The 21,649-nt window shown below is 39.7% G+C and overlaps 1 protein-coding gene across 4 annotated transcripts in view; it reads right to left on the bottom strand.

The window, feature by feature from the left end:
* EPB41L5 (erythrocyte membrane protein band 4.1 like 5) overlaps positions 1–21,649 on the bottom strand; it is a 169,841-nt gene that overhangs the window by 102,243 nt on the left and 45,949 nt on the right. For all 4 annotated transcript variants that reach the window (XM_070423144.1, XM_070423145.1, XM_070423146.1 and 1 more), the window contains exons 4-11: positions 19,818–19,860; positions 16,439–16,517; positions 14,977–15,021; positions 14,750–14,802; positions 11,316–11,436; positions 11,100–11,187; positions 10,230–10,318; positions 5,338–5,407 (exon numbers count right to left, since the gene is read on the bottom strand). In XM_070423144.1, coding sequence (XP_070279245.1) covers positions 5,338–5,407; positions 10,230–10,318; positions 11,100–11,187; positions 11,316–11,436; positions 14,750–14,802; positions 14,977–15,021; positions 16,439–16,517; positions 19,818–19,860 — 588 coding nt within the window. The remainder of the gene's footprint in view (positions 1–5,337; positions 5,408–10,229; positions 10,319–11,099; positions 11,188–11,315; positions 11,437–14,749; positions 14,803–14,976; positions 15,022–16,438; positions 16,518–19,817; positions 19,861–21,649) is intronic.

Raw genomic sequence — 21,649 nt, 5'->3', positions numbered from 1 at the left:
TGGCCAACCTCCCATGTCCCTCCCCGGCCCGGATCATACACGGGTGGGACCGCTCGGCCCAGCCTGCACCCTCTCGAAATCTGGGACCCCTCGGGGCATGTTGGAAAGCTGGTTTTGGCCTGACGGCAGAACAACTGGTCACTATGACGCACACTGACCACCAGGGGCAGGACGCTCAATGCAGGAGCTGCCCCCTGGTGGTCAGTGCGCTCCCACAGGGGAAGTGCCATTCAGCCAGAAGCTGGGTTTACAGCTATCGAGCATAGTGGCGGTGGTGGGAGCCTCTCCTGCCTCCACGGCAGCGCTAAGGATGTCTGAGGGTTCCCAGAGGACGCAGGCCATGCTGAGGGACACCCTCCCTTCCCCCAGTGCATAAATTTCATGCACCAGGCATCTAGTCTAATGATAATAGTTAACATTCTTAGGCACTTTCCTAAGAATTTCATATGAATTACCTCAATGAGCAGATACTATCATTTGGCCCATTTCACAGATAAAGAAACTAAGACTCAAGAAATTAAGCCCAAGGTCACAAAGCTAGTTAAGAGAGAAAACCAGAATTTCAACCTCTCCATTCAGGCTCCAGAGCCTATGTTTGTAATATCTAAACTATGTTTCTCCAGATTATCTAAACAAAAAATTTGCACCCAAAGATTTTCTTCAGTCTCATTTATAATAGTAAAAACTGGCACACGTACCAAAAAACCCAACTCCAAAATAAAAGAAATAATCAAGTAAATACTGGTATATTTAAAAACTATACAACCCTAGCCGAATTGGCTCAGTGGGTAAAAGCATCAGCCTATGAACCAAAGGGTCTCGGGTTCAATTCCGTTCAAGGGCACATACCTCAGTTGCTGGCTTCTCCCCGGCCTGGACCCTCATCAGGGCTCGTGCAGGAGGCAAACCAATCGATGTGTTTCTCTCACATCGATATTTCTCTCTGTCTTTCCCTCTTTCTCCCACTCTCTCTAAAAATCAATGGGAAAAATATCCTCGGGTGAGGATTAAAAAAAAAAAGAAAAAACACTATACAAAGATAAAATAATGAATTCACTACTGTTTATTCATATTACAAAATACTACATATAGATTAAAATGAATGAACTAGATCTACATGGCTACATCTGTTTAGGTAAAATAAGCAACATGCAAAAAAGTTAACAAAACAAAAATATATATATATATGATTTATGTAAAATTTTAAAACAATTCTACCATGTCTTCATATTTAGAGAAAGAACAGAATGATACCCTTTAAGAATAGTGACCAGCTATGGGGAAGGAAGGAGCAAGCTGGGGAGTTAGACCTTAGTTATACCAAACATACCATTACCTATTCCTAAAAGATAATTCTGAAGAAACAATGCCAAAAATGTTCAATCTAAATGAGTGAAATGGATATCAATTTATAATTTCTTTGTACTTTTCAGTGTATTTAATTTTGTAACTTGAACTATTTTGTCATTTAAAAACATTTTATAAACTCTATGTGTAGGTTCTTCATGACCTTGGTATAGGCAAAAATTCTTAAATTTTAAGACACAAAAAGTACTGACCACAAAAAAAATTGTATTACATTAAAATTGAAATCCTCTATTAACCCAAAAGATACTATTAGGGGAGACAAAAGGCAAGCCAAGAAGCAGAAGTATCTGCAACACAAAGAACTAATATGACAAAGAACTAATATCTAGAATATATAAAGAACTTTGATAATCCAATAGGAAAGTGAACAAAACACTTGAAAGGGCACTCCATAAAAAAGAATATCCAAATATCCAATAAATACAAGCTGTCCCAAAATAATGTATACACTGTAATAGCTGATAGCTCAAGCTTGAAAATGAAAGCTATTTTAATAAACACTGCCTTTATAATTATTTGAAATGTGTATATACATTATAAGTACTGTACTTAGGAACAGTCATCAGGAGAATGCAAATTAAAAATAATTCTACTGCCAAAATCGGTTTGGCTCAGTGGGTAGAGCGTCGGCCTGCGGACTGAAAGGTCCTGGGTTCAATTCCGGTCAAGGGCATGTACCTGGGTTGCGGGCACATCCCCGTAGGAGATGTGCAGGAGGCAGCTGGTCGATGTTTCTCTCCCATCGATGTTTCTAACTATCTATCTCTCTCCCTTCCTCTCTGTAAAAAATCAATAAAATATATATTTTAAAAAAAATAATAATAATTCTACTATCAGAATGGCTAAAATGGTGTTAGAGTCAGGAGAGTCGTTACCTTGGGGGGCTGTATCTACTGGGGAGCACAAAGAAGATTCTATTATTCTGGTACTAGTTTATTTCCTCGTCTGGGTGCTGGTCATACAGATACATTTGAAAATTCAACAAACAGTACATTTATATTAGCACTTATCTGAATGTATGTTATATGTCAATGAAATTTACCAACAAAAACTACACATAGAAAAAAACATGGAAAAATGAATAAGCTCAAAGTAGGAAAACATTTCTATGACACAAAACCCATATGCCATAAATGACTGACAAATTCACCTATTTAAATTTTTAAAAATAAATGACAAAGATCCCAATAAGCAATGCTAAAAAACAACAATTAGGTGAGATATTTACAATTTATATGACAAAGTGCAAAACCTGCAAGAAAAAAGTCCAACAACCCAAAAGAAAAATGGGCAAAGGATATAAATAGACAGTTTGGAGAAAAGGAAACACAAATAATTCAAATTTATTAAAAAATGTTCAGTATCACTCATAACAGAAATAAAAATTAAACCTAGCATGAAATTCCATTTTTCACCTTTCAGATAAAAATGTTATTACTCCTGGAAAAGATGTATACACAGATAAATAGTGCAACATGATAGGCTCTCGTCTATATCCATGACAAATGCACATACTGATTTGAACCAGCAAGCCCACCTCCAGAAAATTATGCTATAGATACTTGCCAATGTAGAAATTAATGTCTATATAGTGAATAAATGTCAATTAAGAATTGATTAAATAAATTAGGGCACATCCTAGAATACTACAGTTTTGTGTTTTTAATAAGAACGAAGAAGCACTTTATGTACTGACTAGAGGCCTGGCCTGTGGGATCGGGCCGAAACCGGCTCTCCGACATCCCCCAAGGGGTCCTGGATTGCCAAAGGGCACAGACCAGGCTGAGGGACCCCACTGGTGCACGATTGGGGCCGGGGAGGGATGCAGGAGGTTGACCAGCCGGGGAGGGACTGTAGGAGGGCTCCAGGGCGTGTCCGACCCATCTTGCTCAGTCCCCATTGGCCAGACCCCAGCAGCAAGCTCTCCTACTAGTCGGAGCATCTTCCCCCTGGAAGTGCACGTCACAGCGACTGGTTGACCGGACAACTGTCTGCCCCCTGTTGGTCAGTGCACATTATAGCGACTGGTCGACCAGTTGACTGTCTGCCCCTGGTGGTCAGTGCACATCATAGTGAGTGGTTGAGTGGCCTTAGCATATCATTAGCATATTACACTTTGATTGGTTGAACAGATGACCAGACACTTAGCATATTAGGCTTTTAGTATATAGGATATGGAAAAGATTCCCAGTTATAATATATAGTTGAAAAAGGGTAACAATAGTATATAAGCATGCAAACTTGTTTGAAAAAGAACTGATATACACATTTACTTGAATATATGTATAAAATACTTTTAAAAAGATATCTAAAAAGCCAATACTGTATTATGTATTAGATCAAATCTAAAAACCCATCAATTGTAAGATGCAGAATTATTTTATAGCCCAATAACAGTGTCATCAATTAAATTATGACTATATTCTTATCAAATAGGATTATATTTTCTTCTTCTTGAAGGGACTACCTTTAGATTAAATTATCATTTAATCATACATGAGTTTTCATAAAAAGGACAATACTGGCAAAACATTACTTTTAAATGCAATATCTGCCTTTCTGAATCATTTTCAGCTCCTATGTTGATAATATAATGATCATCCTCTGTGTCATCAAGAGATTTCTTTTTTAAATAATCAATTACTATCTCTATGATTTTCTTCCAGGCTGTGTGATAGGACAATCCTTTGTATGTACCTCAGTAATAAAACATTCAAAACTTAGCACTGTTACATCTAATTTTCAGAATCTTCTTATTTTAGGTTCTTCTAAGTAGCCCTTCTCACACTTCATTGTGTATGCACATCTCTTTAACATTTTGCCCAATTTGTTTTTATCTATATCTATCTATATGTATGTTTTTTAAAATTTATTTCTTTGTATACATTAAAATTATATTTATTCACAATCCTGTAAGCTTTGACAAATGCATAGAGCAGCAATTTTCAACTGGTGTGCCACAAGAATTTTTAAAACATGCAATACCAGATCTATTTAGTCAGGGGCACTTTTCCCTTCGATTATCAAATTTAAAAAAATGACAACAGCCAATACAATAGCTGTCCAGTGCAAATGAATCAAAATTATAACTATTTTTTGTCAGATAAGCAAAAAATACATTTTTTGGTGTGCCACAGAATTTTAGTAGTTTGTGTGTCATGAAATGAAAAGGTTGAAAATCTCTGGCATCAAGTATAGCAACTACCACCAAAATCCGGATAGAGAATAGTTCTCTCAGTCCCCAAAATTCCCTGTGCTGTTCCTTTGTTATTAAGCCTTCTTACTCCACCTAGTCCCAAATAATCAGTGATCTGTGCTCCATTCCTATAGATTTCCTTTCCCAGATTGCCATATAAAATAAACTCATATAGTCATGATCTTTTGAATCTGCATAATGCATTTGAGTTTGAGTTGCACCCATGTTGTTGTGTATATCAATTAGGAACTAGATTTAACTGGCAGCGGGGGATGGAGGGGGAGAAGGAAGGTAATTGTTAGTTTAGAAGGTTTTACTCTAAAATATTATTAGGTAGCCTGGCGTGGCTCAGTGGCTGAGCATAGACCCATGAACCAGGAGGTCATGGTTCCATTTCCGGTCGGGGTTCGTGCCTGGATTGCAGGCTCGATCCACAGTGTGGGGCATGCTGGAGGCAGTCGATCAATGATTCTCTTTCATCATTGATCTTTCGCTCTTTCTCTTCCTCTCCCTTCCTTTCACACATAGTAATTTGTATACACATAGTATCAATGAAGAAACAAGAATAGTCTTTTATATTGTCTTTAATCTTAAACGCAGAACAACCATATTTTTAGAATGGTGTGACCTTAAGCGAGAAATTATTTAACTAAATTATTAATTATACTGAGTTCTTTGGGTCTATAAAACAACAAGAAACATTTCCCCTTTTAGAGATTTAAGTTACTACATAAATAGTCATTGTTACATAAGTAATGCAATACAATTCCCACCTGATCATCATCTTCTACCACCACCAGGGTTAATTTAGTCTTCTTAAAATCCAATCTAGTTATCTTGGGCCTGTAACAATATGAGAATAGTAGCCAGATTTTAAAAAATGTCCTCTAAATTTTTTTTAAAATGTTGTTGTTACTTCAAGCACATTAATCATCTAACTTCTGAACTGAAAATTGGTAAGGGTAAAATAAAATAAACATTACCTGCACTGGACATCAAAAAGGCCTCCAATCTAAAATATAGCTAAGACAATAGAAAAAAAATTTCAAAAGCAACACTTCTAGCATAACGGATGCTGCACATTTATCAGGCATTAAAAATGCTAAAGAGTGCTGGCTGGATGGCTCATTGGTTGGAACACTGTCCCATCCACCAAAAGGTTTCAGGTTCAATTCCCAACCAGGGCACATACCCTAGGTTGTGGGTCTGATCCCCAATTGGGGGCCATAGAGGAGGGAAATGATCGATGTTTCTCTCTCGCTCTCCCTTCCTCTCTCTTTAAAATAAAACATCTTCGGGTGAAGATTAAAAAAATGTTCAGGAAAAAAAATGAAAAAATCCATATAAATATTTCATAGGCCCCAACTATGGTGTAAGAAATTCTCCAGGAACTGGATAAAGACTATAAAGCTTTTTAAAAGGCATAAAGGAAAACATATTATTGATTATTTTCTATAGCAATTTTGGTTTGAGGAAATACATTTTTAAAAAGAATTTTTTAAACCTCATTTTATGACCCACTTTCCAACTCTATCTCCCATTTGAACTAAAATCCTAAACAGCCTACCACATTTGAACTCTGTACTTCTATGAACTGTAATGTAAAAACAATGCAACTCTCACTAATTTTTATTTTTTTATTATTTTTTTAAATTCTTTATTGGTTAAGGTATTACAAATGTGTCCTTATCCCCCCCATTAACCCTCCCCCCTCCACTCATGTTCTCATCCCCCTGTTGTCCATGTCCATTGGTTTGGCTTATATGCATGCATACAAGTCCTTTGGTTGATCTCTTCCCCTTAACCCCTCCCTCCCCTACTTTCCCTCTGGGGAGTGATAGTCTGATTGCTGTTTCTCTGTCTTTGGATCTGTCCCTGTTCATCAGTCTATGTTGTTCTCTATAATCCACAAATGAGTGAGATCATGTGGTATTTATCTTTCTCTGACTGGCTTATTTCACTTAGCATAATGCTCTCCAGTTCCATCCATGCTGTTGCAAAAGGCAAGAGTTCCTTCTTTTTTACCGCAGCATAGAATTCCATTGTGTAGATGTACCACAGTTTTCTAATCCACTCATCTGCTGATGGGCACTTAGTCTGTTTCCAAATCTTAGCTATGGGGAATTGTGCTTCTATGAACATAGGGGTGCATATATCCTTTCTGATTGGTGTTTCTGGTTTCTTGGGATACTCACTAATTTTTAAATATTACTTATGTAAAATATAATTGTAAAACACAGCTTGTTTGCAAGAACTGTACTAAAACAGTAAGTAAGTGTAATAGGTGAAGGAGGGGGAGGATCTAGCACCTATTTAAGTGGAACCAATGTTTACATATAACACCTACCAAGTATCAGGTACTCTTCTAAATGTTTTACAGGTATTAATTCAATTCATTCTCACAACTATCTGTGAGGTGGTACAAAAGATGCTGTCTTTATCTCTCAGCCTAGAGCGTTTTCTGGCTATGAATCCTATTATCACCCCACAGGTCCAGTTGGAAGTGTAAGAGAATTAACACTCAAGGACTGAGTAAATAAATGCCCCAGCTCCCTCACCCAGTGAGGGGCAATTATAAAAGTGTTCCATTCAAGTCTCTCAGAGTCCCTAACAGAGACACCTGGATGCAAAAACAAACGAAATACTATCTTCAACTTTTTAAGGGGAAATAATTTTCAACCTAAAATTCTATTCTCAGTTCAATTATCAAGAAAGCATAAGAGAAGAATTTAACATTTTAAGGCATCCAAGGATTCAAATAATTTACTTTCCATATCCTTTTATCAGGCAGTTACTTGGGGGAAAATATATATATACATATTCAGAAAAAACAAAAGCAAAGAAAGGAAAATATGGGAAGAGGACACAGAATCCTAGCCGAGAAACAGAAAATGGAAGTCCCAAGATAAAAATTGTACAGCAGTTTGGAGAGCAAACAGTTCCCATTGAAATATAATCATTTCATATAGCCCTTGAGAATTTGAAAGAACTTGAGACCACAAAGACGGGTAATTTAAAGAGATGTGTGTGGTGCTGAACATGACATTGGAGGAGGGGGAGCTAAGAGCTCTAGGAAAAACAAAAAGGTACATGGAAGGGAAATGTAATCCCAGTTATGAGTTCAAGGATTTCAGGTTTGATCAGGAAAAGGACAGAGATAGCAGTACTGCACAGATCTCTACTGAGGTGTTAGGACAGGCTGCACGAGGGGAAGTCCTTCACAGCAGAACATGCAGAGACAAATGGCACAGAGCCCCCATCAAGAAGGGGAAGAAAGTATGGGGACTGCCAGAAAAGAGGGGAATCGGAGAGGGGACTTATGTACCTAGTCAATGGCATTCAGCAGCAAGGGGGGGCGTGTCTGGGTCAGAGAGCTCTGAAAGGCAGTAGTGGTTTGGAGTCTTTTATAGCTACAAGATTTACCTTATCTATAGCTAGTAGTTTTTAGTGGGATATGCAAAGAAGACAGACTCTAAATGGCTGAAAATATACTTAACCCTGACCAGTGTGCTCAGTGGTTAGAACATCGACCCATGCACCGAAGGGTCTGCGGCAGGTTCAATTCCGGTCAAGGGCATGTACTGGGTTGCAGGTTCCATTCCAAGCCCTGGTCAGGTTGTGTGCAGGAGGCGACCAATCAATATGTGTGTGTGTGTGTGTGTGTGTGCGCGCGCGCGCGCATCTCTCTCACCTCCCTTCCACTCTCTCTAAAAACCAATGAAAAAATATGTTATTAGGATATACATAAAGCAAATGGACGTGTAAGAAGTTGAGTTTGGTGCTGAGGGCTTTGAGCTAACGGTCCTCACATGCTATGAAGAAGTAAACAACATAAGAGCCAATACACAGGGCCATGTTAGCCCACGTTTACACCACCAGTACACTGCTCAAAGCTGTGACACTTCTGACACAGACCCAATAATGTAAACACTATTTTTTGATTTTCAGCTTTAGACAAAACCTGGAGAACTTAATTATGATTATGAAATCCAACTTATACACAAATATAATTTAAGTTTGGATAATAGAAGTTGGGACACAGAAAGAGCATAGCTTAAAAGGAGACATAAAAGTATTAATATCTTCCTCTCACACAATAAGGAGTAGTGAGTAGAAAGACTGCCTATGGCAGTGGTCGGCAAACTGCGGCTCTCGAGCCACATGCAGCTCTTTGGCCCCTTGAGTGTGGCCATGAAGTTTCAATCACACTGTACGTGCAGACCCGCATGTGGTATTTTGTGGAAGAGCCACACTCAAGGGGCCGCAGTTTGCCGACCACTGGCCTATGGAATAAGAAATAGCAAAAATAGTGACACTGAGGCAGGACAGTAAGAAGCTAGGAAAATTCTTTGGCAAGTAGAATAGGGAAACTGAGCAGACAGCTGAACAAACTGGCTGAGCAATTTACAGACAGATACAGGTCACCTCCCTACAGACAACAGCTAGGCCTCAGTTGTATTTCAGCTCCAGGCCCAGGAAAGCAGCAAACCGAGATGGGCTATGCCAGGACCAGCTGCAATGACTAATGGCCCCCTGCCCTGGTGGTGTCCAACCAGCAGAGACCACGACCCTGAAGGGCACACCTGGAAAAGGTGATGTATAATCTGTGGAAGTCTCCCCTAAGACCTCCCCTAAACTCCCAGCCTTTGAAAATCCTCAAAACAAAGGACCCAACTTGTGCTCCCCATCCCAGAGCATACCCAAGCTTTCCCTTCCCCCTCTGCTTCCCCCACAGGCATGTATCTTCTAAACCAGTGGTTCTCAACCTTGGCTACACATTAGAATTAAAATCCTAATTTCTGGGCCTCAGGTGATTCTAACGTGCAGCCAAGGTTGAGAACCACTGTTAAACAATAAGATTCCCCAGAGACTTGCAGCCAGGGGAAATGGGCAGCGGCAACTCTTCCCAGGCTAACCCCCTGCACCTGTCTCCGAAGACTCCTTTTCTCTGACTTACCAGTGAGCCAGAGCAGCCCCACCTCAGCTCTCTTGTTGCTTCTTCTATCCTAAGCCCTTCCTTGTTCCACTCCCCCCAGCTTTAATAAATGTACTCTCAAAATCACCTGCAGGCCGGCCCTAGTAGAACATAACTACATGTGAACATTTAACATACCTAGAAATACATAATACTTACATTAGAACAGTGGTTCTCAACCTGGGGGTCGAACGACCCTTTCACAGGGGTCGCCTAAGACCATCAGAAAACACATATATAATGACATATTGTTTTTGTGATTAATCACTATGCTTTAATTATGTTCAATTTGTAACAATGAAAATACATCCTGAATATCAGATATTTACATTAAGATTCATAACAGTAGCAAAATTACAGTTATGAAGTAGCAACAAAAATAATTTTATGGTTGGGGGTCACCACAACATGAGGAACTGTATTAAAGGGTCGCGGCATTAGGAAGGTTGAGAACCACTGCATTAGAACATGTACTTTGACATACCTTGGAACGAATGGAAAATGCAGCTAGAAGAGTTTTAAAAATTGCCCCTGGGTTGTGAAACTAAAGAGGTAGGATTATGACAGAAGACAGTTTCAATTAATTTATAACCTTTTCAGAACTATTTGATTTCCAAATTCTATTTTGTGTATTAACTTCATATTAAAATACAAAACAACAATAAATATTTTGACACTGACTCTACTTACCAAAAAAATAAGCCAATTTTGGTCTCTCCTTCAAAAACAAGAACTCCTGTTGGGGTTAGTCCCAAACTATAGTCATTCCCGTCTCGAGCCTAATTTAAGGAACGGGAAATGTGTTAACTTATTTGCATAAAATAGGCTTCACATTCTCATACAATTGCTTAACTTTATTTTCACATTGAATTATATTAATTATTCACAGGTAATATTAATATGCAAAGTATTTTCAACAGTTAGAGTTTCCAAAACAAAATTCTCAGGAGAATTAACGTGTACATTTAGTTCATTGAAAAAATACAGTTTAAGGTATGTCTTCACTGAAAATAGTTACACTCCCACTATAACAAAAGCTCTTTCCAGATTCTTCTCACATTCTATTCACCACTTAAATCACAAATTCTGAAAAAAAAAACTGCCTTTCTGGGAAAATTTAGCTACTCAAACTAAAAATAACTTAAATCACTATACCAGCTATCCTACAGTTTAACAAAGTCCTCTCAAGTTACAGATTTTCAACTTTGCTTCCTAAATTACTTTAATTTTTATAGAGCCTTCTTAGCTTACATGACATGAGACTATATGAATGTGAAGTGAAAGACTAAAAAGTGGTTTAAAATCTTTAATAAGTAACAGCTTAAAAGAACAGACATACTTTTTGGAAATTTTGGTTGTTTCTCTTCTTTCTTATATTAACCTTTATGTGAGATTCTTAACATTCAGTATTTAATCTCAGCCTTTATAACCACCTACCTCAAGTACCTAGTACTAGCCCATACAAACTCCATAGCCTCTCTCACATGAAAAAATTTCATAGTTACCTTGTATCTTGAAGGAATAAATTTTTTATTAAAAGTATCACAATATAGTGCTTACCTTGACCACATGCATATCAACCCCATACATTTCTAGCCATTTGGCTTTATTCAGATAATTGGTTTCAGCTTGTGCTGGTGTCTGACCTCTGAAATAAAAAATATTTTTTAAATAATAAAAATGTAAAATGAAGTCTATACCAAGTACAGAAATAGAAGAAAATATAAGATCACTATCATGGTGATGTTAAGGAAAGTGTGGTCAAATATCAAGTACCTGTATTCCTTCCATTTCTCAAAAATAGCCAACTCCATCTCTTCAGTCTGAATGGGCATGAACCTGAACTCAGTTATAAGTTCAGGACTATGCTCAGCAAGATCACAGTCACCAAGTTCAGCTACAAACATAAGTTTTACAAAGTTATATTTTGTTAACAAGTTTATTTCCTGATGAATCTTTCTTTAAAATCAATTTTATTAAAAAATACTGCTAGGATTAGAAAGATTCTTTCTTAAACAACCAGGAATTCATAACACCCAAACCACTCCCAAAAGTAAATGTAGCTTACACTTGTGATTTATCTGTCTATACACACAAATCACGTATTTGTGTTTGGTGGTGTATTTCTGATTAAATGTCTTCAATTTATTCAAACCTTATTATAATGCTTAACCTTTGAGAACCTCTTTCTAGACCTCCACAGAGAAATACATTTGACCTTTTAATGAATAAATAAGAATATTTAGCAATCCTTAACACTTAGCTGGCATCTGTTAAGAACCTAATATGCAAAGAATGTGACAAATTATTAATCCTAAAGACATAACAAAGAAAAATTGCTAAAAAGTATTTGGGGAAGGAAGGCAGTAGGAAAAGAACTGAACAATGCACAAACATTTATGTACTCATCTGTGCTGAGCTCTGAACTGTGGGTTTGGGGGAAAAGGGAAAACATTCTAGTTTTCTATACTTAAAAATGTTTTCCTTTAAAGTAATATTTTACTCATTAAAAATGAAAATATTTCCATTTTTATTTTAAAAAATCTAGCGGTGGAGAGAAAAAATACATGATAACTACATTGAGATAATCATACAAATGATAACATTATTTATTGAGCATCCACTCTAAACACATATTATAAATATATTGTCACTTAACTTCCTTGAAGATTTTATCACACCCCTTTATTGCTGAAGAAATTGCTCTTTTGTCTGGACTAGTGACTTTAAGGAGCTCTAAACCAAATCTGCTATATAATGTTGTTCAAAATGTTTACTAGCCCTGGCCGGTTTGGCTCAGTGGATAGAGCGCCGGCCTGCGGACTGAGGGGTCCCAGGTTCGATTCCGGTCAAGGGCATGTGCCTTGGTTGCGGGCACATCCCCAGTGGGAGGTGTGCAGGAGGCAGCTGATCAATGTTTCTCTCTCATCAATGTTTCTGACTATCTCTCTCCCTTCCTCTCTGTAGAAAAATCAATAAAATAATTTAAAAAAAAAAAAAGAATGTTTACTAAAATGGTTCAGAAAAGTGAACTTGAGAGTATGAGAAAAAGCTAATAACAACTACCCTAATAAAATATAAAATCATCAATGAAACAAGAAGCTCCTTTTATGAAGATGGAAGTAATACTTCAGCAAATTTATTTTTAAGAACCTTAAGAATAGGATTTGATAAACTATTAGACAGGGGACAAAGAGAGATGCATAGGACAAAACATAAAATTTGAAGAAATCCAAACTCATGGTGCCATGGATGAAAAGATCAAGAAAAAATTTTATTTAGGAAAGAAATATAAGAAGAATTAAGAAATAATGTATCAGTCACATGTACCAATCAAACATTAAGTAATTAGTAAACACTACTCTGAATAGTGTTTTATTAAATACACAAAAATGTATAAAAACCATATTTTCAAGAAGCATATACTTTGCTTGTCATGAAAATTATACAATATGACAAAGACAGACCAGCTGATGCAATATCCTATATAATAAAAGGGTAATATGCAAATTGACCCTAGCGGACCACTGGGAACTAACGGTCGCTATGACACGCACTGACCACCAAGGGGCAGACGCTCAACGCAGGAGCTGCCACCTGGTGGTCAGTGTGCTCCCACAGGGGGAGCTCCGCTCAGCCATAAGCAGGGCTGACTGCTGCGAGTGCAGCGTCAGTGGCAGGAGCCTCTCCTACCTCCTTGGCAGTGCTAAGGATGTCCTACTGAGGGCTCCCGGGCTGCCAGAGGGATGTCTGACTGCCAGCTTAGGCCCAATCCCCAGGGGAGCAGGCAGACATCCCCCAAGAGGTCCCAGACTTCAAGAGGGCACAGGCCGGGCTGAGGGACTGCCCCCCTCCCCACCCCCCGCAAGTGCATGAATTTTCATGCACTGGGCCTATAGTATGGTATAACAGATATTGAAAATGACAGCTCTTCAATAGATCAAAAAATTTTAGAATTAACAACTTCATATAGGAATCAATAAAATGTAAAATATGTGCTTTCAAGAAAGATGCATGCAGTTATATACTTCTGATTGTTACAATGCTAGAAGCATAGCATTTCCAAACTAGCATCGTTGATATTCTGCAGACGAGAAAAGTTTTAATTTGTAGACAGACTATGATAGTAGATGGAGATGGATAGGTAACAATTATACTAGTGGCAAAATTTTGAAGTACAGAAATTTCGTCCATTCACAATCCTTCTATCAATAGGAAAATATGCTTTCTTAAATATTGGAAGCACAAAATGAGCAAAATATTAGGTTTATCATGAAAACATTAACATTTTAGTATTATTATCTTTACAATGGCAAATAAGTGCTACTGATCTTAGAGGGATTGGAGATAAATATAGAATCAGCCCCCTCCCCCAAAGCATAAAATTATAATCAGAATATTTCTTTCCATTTTGTGAACAAGGACTGAAATTAATGTTTTATAAGAATTTCAATTTTTTAGAAGAAAATTCCTAAATTTAACACTATATGATTAATGTAACAAGGTACAAGATTTGAGTTTTTCATTACTCTCATTTACTGAAAAAGTACTTTTTTATCCTTAAAATAACCATCAGGAACTTTTAAATACATGCTAATTATTTCTTTCATGTATTTGTTTTTAAGAATACTACTAAAAGCAAACCATGTAGCTGTGGCAACTTTCTAATATATAACTGTATTCTTTTTAAGGAAAAAAATAGCTGATGGCCAACTATAACATTTATAAAATTATCAAGTAGACTGTAATAATAATTTGAAAACTTATAGACAGAAAAAGCACAAACAAAATGAAAGGCACGAGAAAGAAGGCAATGTTCTAAAACTAGTGTAAGTAAAGTCAGAGTTGGATATTGATACAAATTTACGCAAAATCAGTGCTGCTTCTCCCATATCACTTTGAATCTTCTGAAATCCTTTTTTTTTTTTTTATTTTATTGATTTTTTACAGAGAGGAAGGGAGAGGGATAGAGAGTTAGAAACATCGATGAGAGAGAAACATCGATCAGCTGCCTCCTGCACACTCCCCACTGGGGATGTGCCGGCAACCAAGGTACATGCCCTTGACCGGAATCCAACCTGGGACCCTTGAGTCTGCAGGCTGATGCTCTATCCACTGAGCCAAACCGGTTAGGGCTGAAATTCTTTACCTAACCATACACTGAAAATAGTTATGCTTTACTCCCAATAATCAACATGAGAACTGCTTACCTTGCACATTATAAGCTGCCAACTGAACTGCTGTATCAAAAGGACACTCCAATCTGAAACCAAACACAATTGGTTAAAGAATTTCACAACCTTCAGTTAAAGACAAATGGAAATATATACTTTATGTTGGCCATTTCTTTTTCATAATTAGCTATAAAATTATTTTTCAAAAACATTTTTAAACTACTCAAAGAAAATATGATTTACCTTAAGCAACTAATACTCACTTTCCACTGAGAATATCTTGTCTTAATTGAAGAACAAATAAATACCTAAGAAAAACAAAAGGCACAAATTTAACTGAGGAGAACAATTTTACCCTTCTAATTTGGAAAGAAACAATCTTAATTATACAACTTTGCCCAAAATAAAGTCTATAAAAGAAAAAAGGGACAATAAGCATCAGGAGGATGGTAGCATGTCTGTAAGATGACAGCAAAAAACAGCCTAGCCAAAACCGGTTTGGCTCAGTGGATAGAGCGTCGGTCTGCGGACTGAAAGGTCCCGGGTTCGATTCCGGTCAAGGGCATGTACCTGGGTTGCGGGCACATCTCCAGTGGGAGATGTGCAGGAGGCAGCTGGTCGATGTTTCTCTCTCATCGATGTTTCTAACTCTCTATCTCTCTCTCCCTTCCTCTCTGTAAAAAATCAATAATTAAAAAAAACAAAAAAAACAAAAAAAAAAAAAACAGCCTAGCCGATGAGGCTCAGTGGTTGAGCACCAACCTGTGAACCAGAAGGTCACAGTTCAATTCCCAGTCAGAGCACATGCTTGGGTTGTGGGCTCGATCCCCAGTTGCAGGGAGAAAGGAGAATGTGCAGGAGGCAGCCAATCTATGATTCTCTCTCATCGTTGATGTTTCTATCTCTCTCTCGTGTCTCCCTTCCTCTCTGAAATCAATTTTAAAACATAGCAGACACAGAATACATACAGTAGAAAGAAAAGATTTATGGCAAAATACTAAGAATGAGCTCTGTGAACTGATTTAACTATACTTTGACAATGCAGCCATCCCATATGTGAAAGGATACTAGCATGCATATAACTGTGAATAATATCTATAATCTCATTGGCAGAGTAGTCAAAAGCAAAGCCCTCCTGAAGGGATTCAACAATTCAATATTTTACTTAATAAATAGTAAGTAGAATGAGTCATGGATTTGCAATATCATCTATTAAGAAATACCAGGAGGGCAGGAAAAAGTAAAAATAGCTATATATAACCTACTTAAAGTTTATTAAAAATTATTCAAAACAAATCAAAATCTAACATTTTTTATTAATCAATGGCATTTCAATAGGTAAAGCAAATCAGGAGCCTACTTGAATAAACTCTCATTGGCCAAAGATAGATCATTTTGAACATCAATAAACATGGCAATGTATTTAAACACATCAGCCCCGTTTAAAATCCATGAGTTGATAATGACACTTAAAAAAAGAACTCACTAGTTACCTTTGGAGGATGCTAGGGAACTAACTCTTTATTTTGAAAACTGATAAAAAAAAAGGAAAATAATCCTACACTTAAAAAGCACTATCCCAAATGACAGTCTATTGTCTGAGGTCTGTTACAAAGGCAAGGAATACATTTCATTAGCTGTCTATAAACTGGAAAGAATTATGGACAATCTTCCAACATTTTAGCTAGCCTGACTAAACTTTACCCGTGTTCAACTATGTCTTACCGGGTTAGCTCTTCACGAAGATTATTTGGTTCCGAGGAATAAAACTTAACTCGAAAATGCAGACAATAGGGTGAACCAACTGCCATTAAAAAGAAAAGAAAACGCTTTAATTTTTATAACTATTTAAATAATAAGAATTTACAGTCAGTAAATCTGTCAAAAATCCACTGAACTGGGGACAAAAGATAACAGGTTATTATTATATTTCAGTTTACAGTGTAGGTTTGATTAAACCTAATACAAAAAGAGCTATCTTTTTTTGAACTATACCAACCATCATACAGTTCTATTATAATAATCTGTCTTCCTAAGAATAGATAGCTCTAATTTAATTCTAACAGTTCAGGGCCAATATCTATATACATATAATAACCTAAGCAACTGTTACAACCGATTGACCAAATGATGGGTCGACCAGTCGCTATGACGCACACTGACCACCAGGGAGCAGACGCTCAACACAGGAGCTGCCCCGTAGTAGTCAGTGTGCTCCCACAGCCAACCTCCCATGGCCAAATTCCTGTGGTCCTTCCTGTTAGCCAGCCAACCTCCCGTGCCTCCCCACCTCTGCCCCCGGCCGGCCCCTATTAGCCCTGATCGGGTCAGCCAGCCAACCTCCCGTGGGGAGGGATCCTGATCAGCCTGATTGCTGGCCAGGCCGAGAGACCCCACCCATGCACGAATTCGTGCACCAGGCCTCTAGTATCAAGTAAAAAAGTTCTGACTGAGCCCTGACCAGTATTCCTCAGGTTTAATTCCCAGTCAAGGGCATGTATTTGGGTTGCAGGTTGGATCCTGGGGCCTGATTGGGGCAAGTGCGGGAGGCAACCAATCAATGTGTCTCTCACATTGATGTTTCCCTCCTCTCTCTCTCTCTTTCTTTCTATATCCCTTCCTTCCTCTCTTCCTCCCTCCTCCCTCTTCCTCCTCCATCTCCTCCTTTTTCTCTTTTCTCTCACTCTTTCTCTCCCCCCTCCTCCACTCTCTCTAAAAATCTATAGAAAAAATATCCTCGGGTGAGGATTAACAACAACAAAAGTTCTGACTGTGCAATCTGACAGCCCTGACAATCTGCAGAGCTGTATTTCTTAAAAGCACAGAGGAATACTTATGTTATTAATTGTTCATGGCAAATCCTCCCATATACTTTCCAATTCACTTCACCTACTTCGTTAACATCTATATTTTCAGTAATTCCATTATTTAGTAAAGACAAGAGTTGCAATGCCCTGAAATCTGTTACTATACAGGACAAGGTATACTAAGGATTGAATACTAAGGTATTTTCCTGACTACTGATAGGAATAACACTGGCATTTTATGCGAAACACTTTTCACTGTTCTTAATTTTTTTAAAAGTTACAGCTTTGCCTAACTGGTGTGGTTCAGTGGTTGAGCACTGACCTATGAACCAGGAGATCACGGTTCAATTCCCAGTCAGGGCACACGCCCAGATTGCAGGCTCGATCCCCAGTAGGGAGCATGCAGGAGGCACCGATCAATGACTCTCTCTCATCATTGATGTTTCTATTTCTCCCTGTCCCTTCCTCTCTGAAATCAATTAATAAAATATATATATATATATATTTTTTTTTTTTTTAAAGTCACAGCCTTAAAGCCTCAAAATATTTTTCAGAAAAAGCTGGACAAATGCCAAACAAGAAAATTCCAACATAAGAAATTACTAAATAAAGGTTAAGCATCTCATGGGAACTTAATCTCATTTGCAAGCTGCAAGGCTTTCTCCTGGAAACAAACTGTAAGGCACTTCCATCTAGTTACCATCAATCCTATATAATTTAGAATCAGTATTCTAGGTTGAAATTATTTTTAGAAAGTAGAAATGCTAAGAAATTCATCTGAAACGATTGTTAAGTCCTTACTATTAGAAATAACTTACTAATATATAATCTACACTAATAAAAGAGAAACATGGTAATTGGCGTACGACCGCTACCCTTCCCATTGGCTAATCAGCATATCCTTATGCAAATTAACTGTCAGCCAAGATGGCGGCCGGCAGCCATGCACTGCAGCGAGCAGGGAGGCTTGCTTCCTCCAGGAACTGCAACTCCAACGTTCCCCGCCTCACTTGCGGCCTCTCAACTGCAACTCTAAGCAACTATTACTATGTTGCAAATAAGAAGCTAAACAAAACAGGCTTTTAGTCAGACCCGGACCGCAACATTGTATCCATGTTTTCAGCAGCGAGGCCTCAGAGCTAAAGCTGGCCCAGAATAAAAAAAAAAAACAAGGAGCGGTTGGAAGCTTTTAGTCAACTGCCAGTGGGAAAACAGCCCTCAGCCCCTCAGCCAGCCTGGCCAGGCACCCCAGTGGGGACCCCCACCCTGATCCAGGACACCCTTCAGCCGGCCCCCACCTGTGCACCAGGCCTCTATCCTATATAGTAAAAGGGTAATATGCCTCCCGGCACTGGGATCAGCGTGACAGGGGGCAGCACCCAAACCCCCTGATCAGCCCTGCTCTGTGCCTGATAGGGGGGGAGCTCCCCAATCCCCCGATTGCCCTGCGGCTCTGTGTGTGACAGGGTGCAGCACACCACCCCCTGATCGGCCCTGCTCTGTGTGTGACAGGGTGAGGCGCCCCAACCCCCCGCCCCCACGGGCCCTGCTCTGTGTGTGACAGGGTAGAACCATAACCTCTCCATCGGCACTGCCCTGAGTGTGACAGTGGCGGTGCCCCAACCCCCTGATCGGCCCTGCTCTGTGGGTAATAGAGGGTTGCGCCCCAACCCTCCTCCACGGGCCTTGCTCTGTGTGTGACAGGGTAGAGCCATAACCTCCCCTTTGGCTCTACCCTGAGTGTGACAGGGTGCAGCGCCCCAACCCCTGATCCACCCTGCTCTGTGAGTGACAGGGGGCAGCGCCCCAACCCCCTGATCGGCCCTGCTCTGTGAGTGACAGGGGGCAGCGCCCCAACCCCCTGATTGGCCCTGCTCTGTGCGTGACAGGGGGTGGCGCCGCAACCTCCCCATTGACCCTGCCTTGAGTATAACAGGGGGCGGTGCCCCAACCCCCCAATCAGTCTACCCTGAGCGTGACTGAGGGTGGCATTGCAACCTCCCAATCCACCCTGCTCTGTGCATGACGGGGCAGCGCCCCAACTCCACTCTGCTCTGAGCCCAACCAGGGGCTGCACTTAGGGATTGGGCCTGCCCTCTGCCACCCGGGAGCAGGCCTAAGCCAGCAGGTCGTTATCTCCCGAGGGGTCCCAGACTGTGAGAGGGCACAGGCCGGGCTGGGGGACCCCCTGGGGGATCCCCCCCCCCCCCGCCTGCCCAGTGCACAAATTTTTGTGCACCGGGCCTCTAGTTATATATAATTCAATTTCTATTTTTTCACAATTTTTCAACACTTACTTTTAACTTGCTTTTTGATACTCTTTGTAACATCCAACCAATGCTGAAAACAAAACAAAAATTCAGTTGTTAAGCAGATGACAGAACTTAGCATTTTAATTACTAAAAGTTAATTTTCATCATGCTTTTACTGGTAATCACAAGGAACTATCTCACAAGAGAAAAAGAGTGAAAATGAGCAGAAGGGTTATCTACACAAAATCCATAGTAAGCTTATGAATAGAAATGAGCAAAAAAAAGACCTAAAACCAAATATATATGACTTCTTAAAACATTACCTTTACTCTCAATAACAAAGATAGTCTAAATTTTGCCCTTAGTTATCAAAAAAAAAGAGAGAGACTCACAACTATTAAAATTTGACAGAAGAAAAGTTATCTTCATGTTCCATATTCTTATAATAAAAATAAGATTTATTAACAGATCATGACCCCATATTAGGTGCAATAATAATGCCATGTCTACTATGCAAAACTAGAGGCCCGGTGCACGAAATTTGTGCAGGGGGGGAGGGTTCCCCCCAGCCCAGCCTGCACCCTCTCCAATCCAGGACCCCTCGGGGGATGTCCGATTGCCGATTTAGGCCGGCAGTCGGGCATCCCTCTCACAATCCGGGACCTGTCTGCCTGATCGCCCCTAACTGCCCCCTATGCCAGCCTGGTCACCCCCAACTGCCACCCTCTACCAGCCTAGTTGCCCCTAACTGCCCCCCCCCCCCCGCCAGCCTGGTCACCCCTTACTGACCCCCCTGCCGGCCTGGTTGCCCCCAACTGCCTCCCCTGCCAGCCTGGTCACCCCAGGCAGCCTGTTCAGTCGTTTGGTCGTCCCTCACTAACCCCCCTGCCGGCCTGGTCGCCCCATGTAGCCTGCTGTTCAGTCATTTGGTCGTCCTTCACTAACCCTCCTGCCAACTGGTTGCCCCACGCAGCCTGCTGTTCAGTTGTTTGGTCGTCCCTCACTAACCCCCCTACCAGCCTTGTCGCCCCAGGCAGCCTGCTGGTCATTACTGTTACTGTGACGGCATCCTGGACAATTTGCATATTCCTCTATTATTAGTATAGAAAGACCTAGCCAGTTTTGCTCACTGGTTAGAGTGTTGGACAGCAGATTGGAGGGTTGTGGGTTCAATTACTGGTCAAGGGCACATACCTCAGTTGCAGGCTGGAGCTTGGCCTGGGTCAGGGCACATGGGGGAGGTAGCCTATCAATGTGTCTCTCTCATATAGATGTTTTTTTTCTCTCTCTCCCCCTCCTCCCTCCCTTCCATTCTCTCTAAAAATCAATGGAAAAATATCCTTGGGTGAGGGTTAAAAAAGATACTACTCAGAAGAGCCTGCACAATAAAATTAGATTTGTCTCATAATCAAGGCCATATTTATTAAGTGAAGCAGTCTTTGCCCCTCTCTTTAACAACAAAAAAAAATGTTAATATTGTAACTAGCATATTTCTGGTTTCATGAGTAACAGCCTTTTGATACCTGTAACCTCTTCACTCTCAAATGTCCATAATATAAACAGACCTAAGAACCAATTCCAAAGACTTCCACTCTAAACCATTCCCAGCTTACTTCTCCTGCATTAATCCTTTTACAACACCAAGTCCTAACAGTGACAGGAGGCATGCATCCAACTAAGATATACATAATAGAGTTCTCTCCAGCATGCTTACAATTCCAAGAACCCTAAAGGAAAAGAGTGCTCTTGTGCTAACTAGTTCACAGAGCGAAGGAATCCAGTTTCAGAAATCCAGATAGACAAAGAGTGGGTACACAAGGCTGCATTGTAAACAGACTTGTAACAATTTGCTTTTCTTGCCAATTATTTGCCCTAGC

The sequence above is a fragment of the Myotis yumanensis genome, unplaced genomic scaffold, assembly GCF_028538775.1.
Source record: "Myotis yumanensis isolate MYYU_CA2020_CCGP unplaced genomic scaffold, mMyoYum1.0.hap1 SCAF_8, whole genome shotgun sequence".
Lineage (NCBI taxonomy): Eukaryota > Metazoa > Chordata > Mammalia > Chiroptera > Vespertilionidae > Myotis > Myotis yumanensis.
Note: the sequence above shows the minus strand (reverse complement) of the source record. Positions and strands in the feature narration are given on the sequence as shown.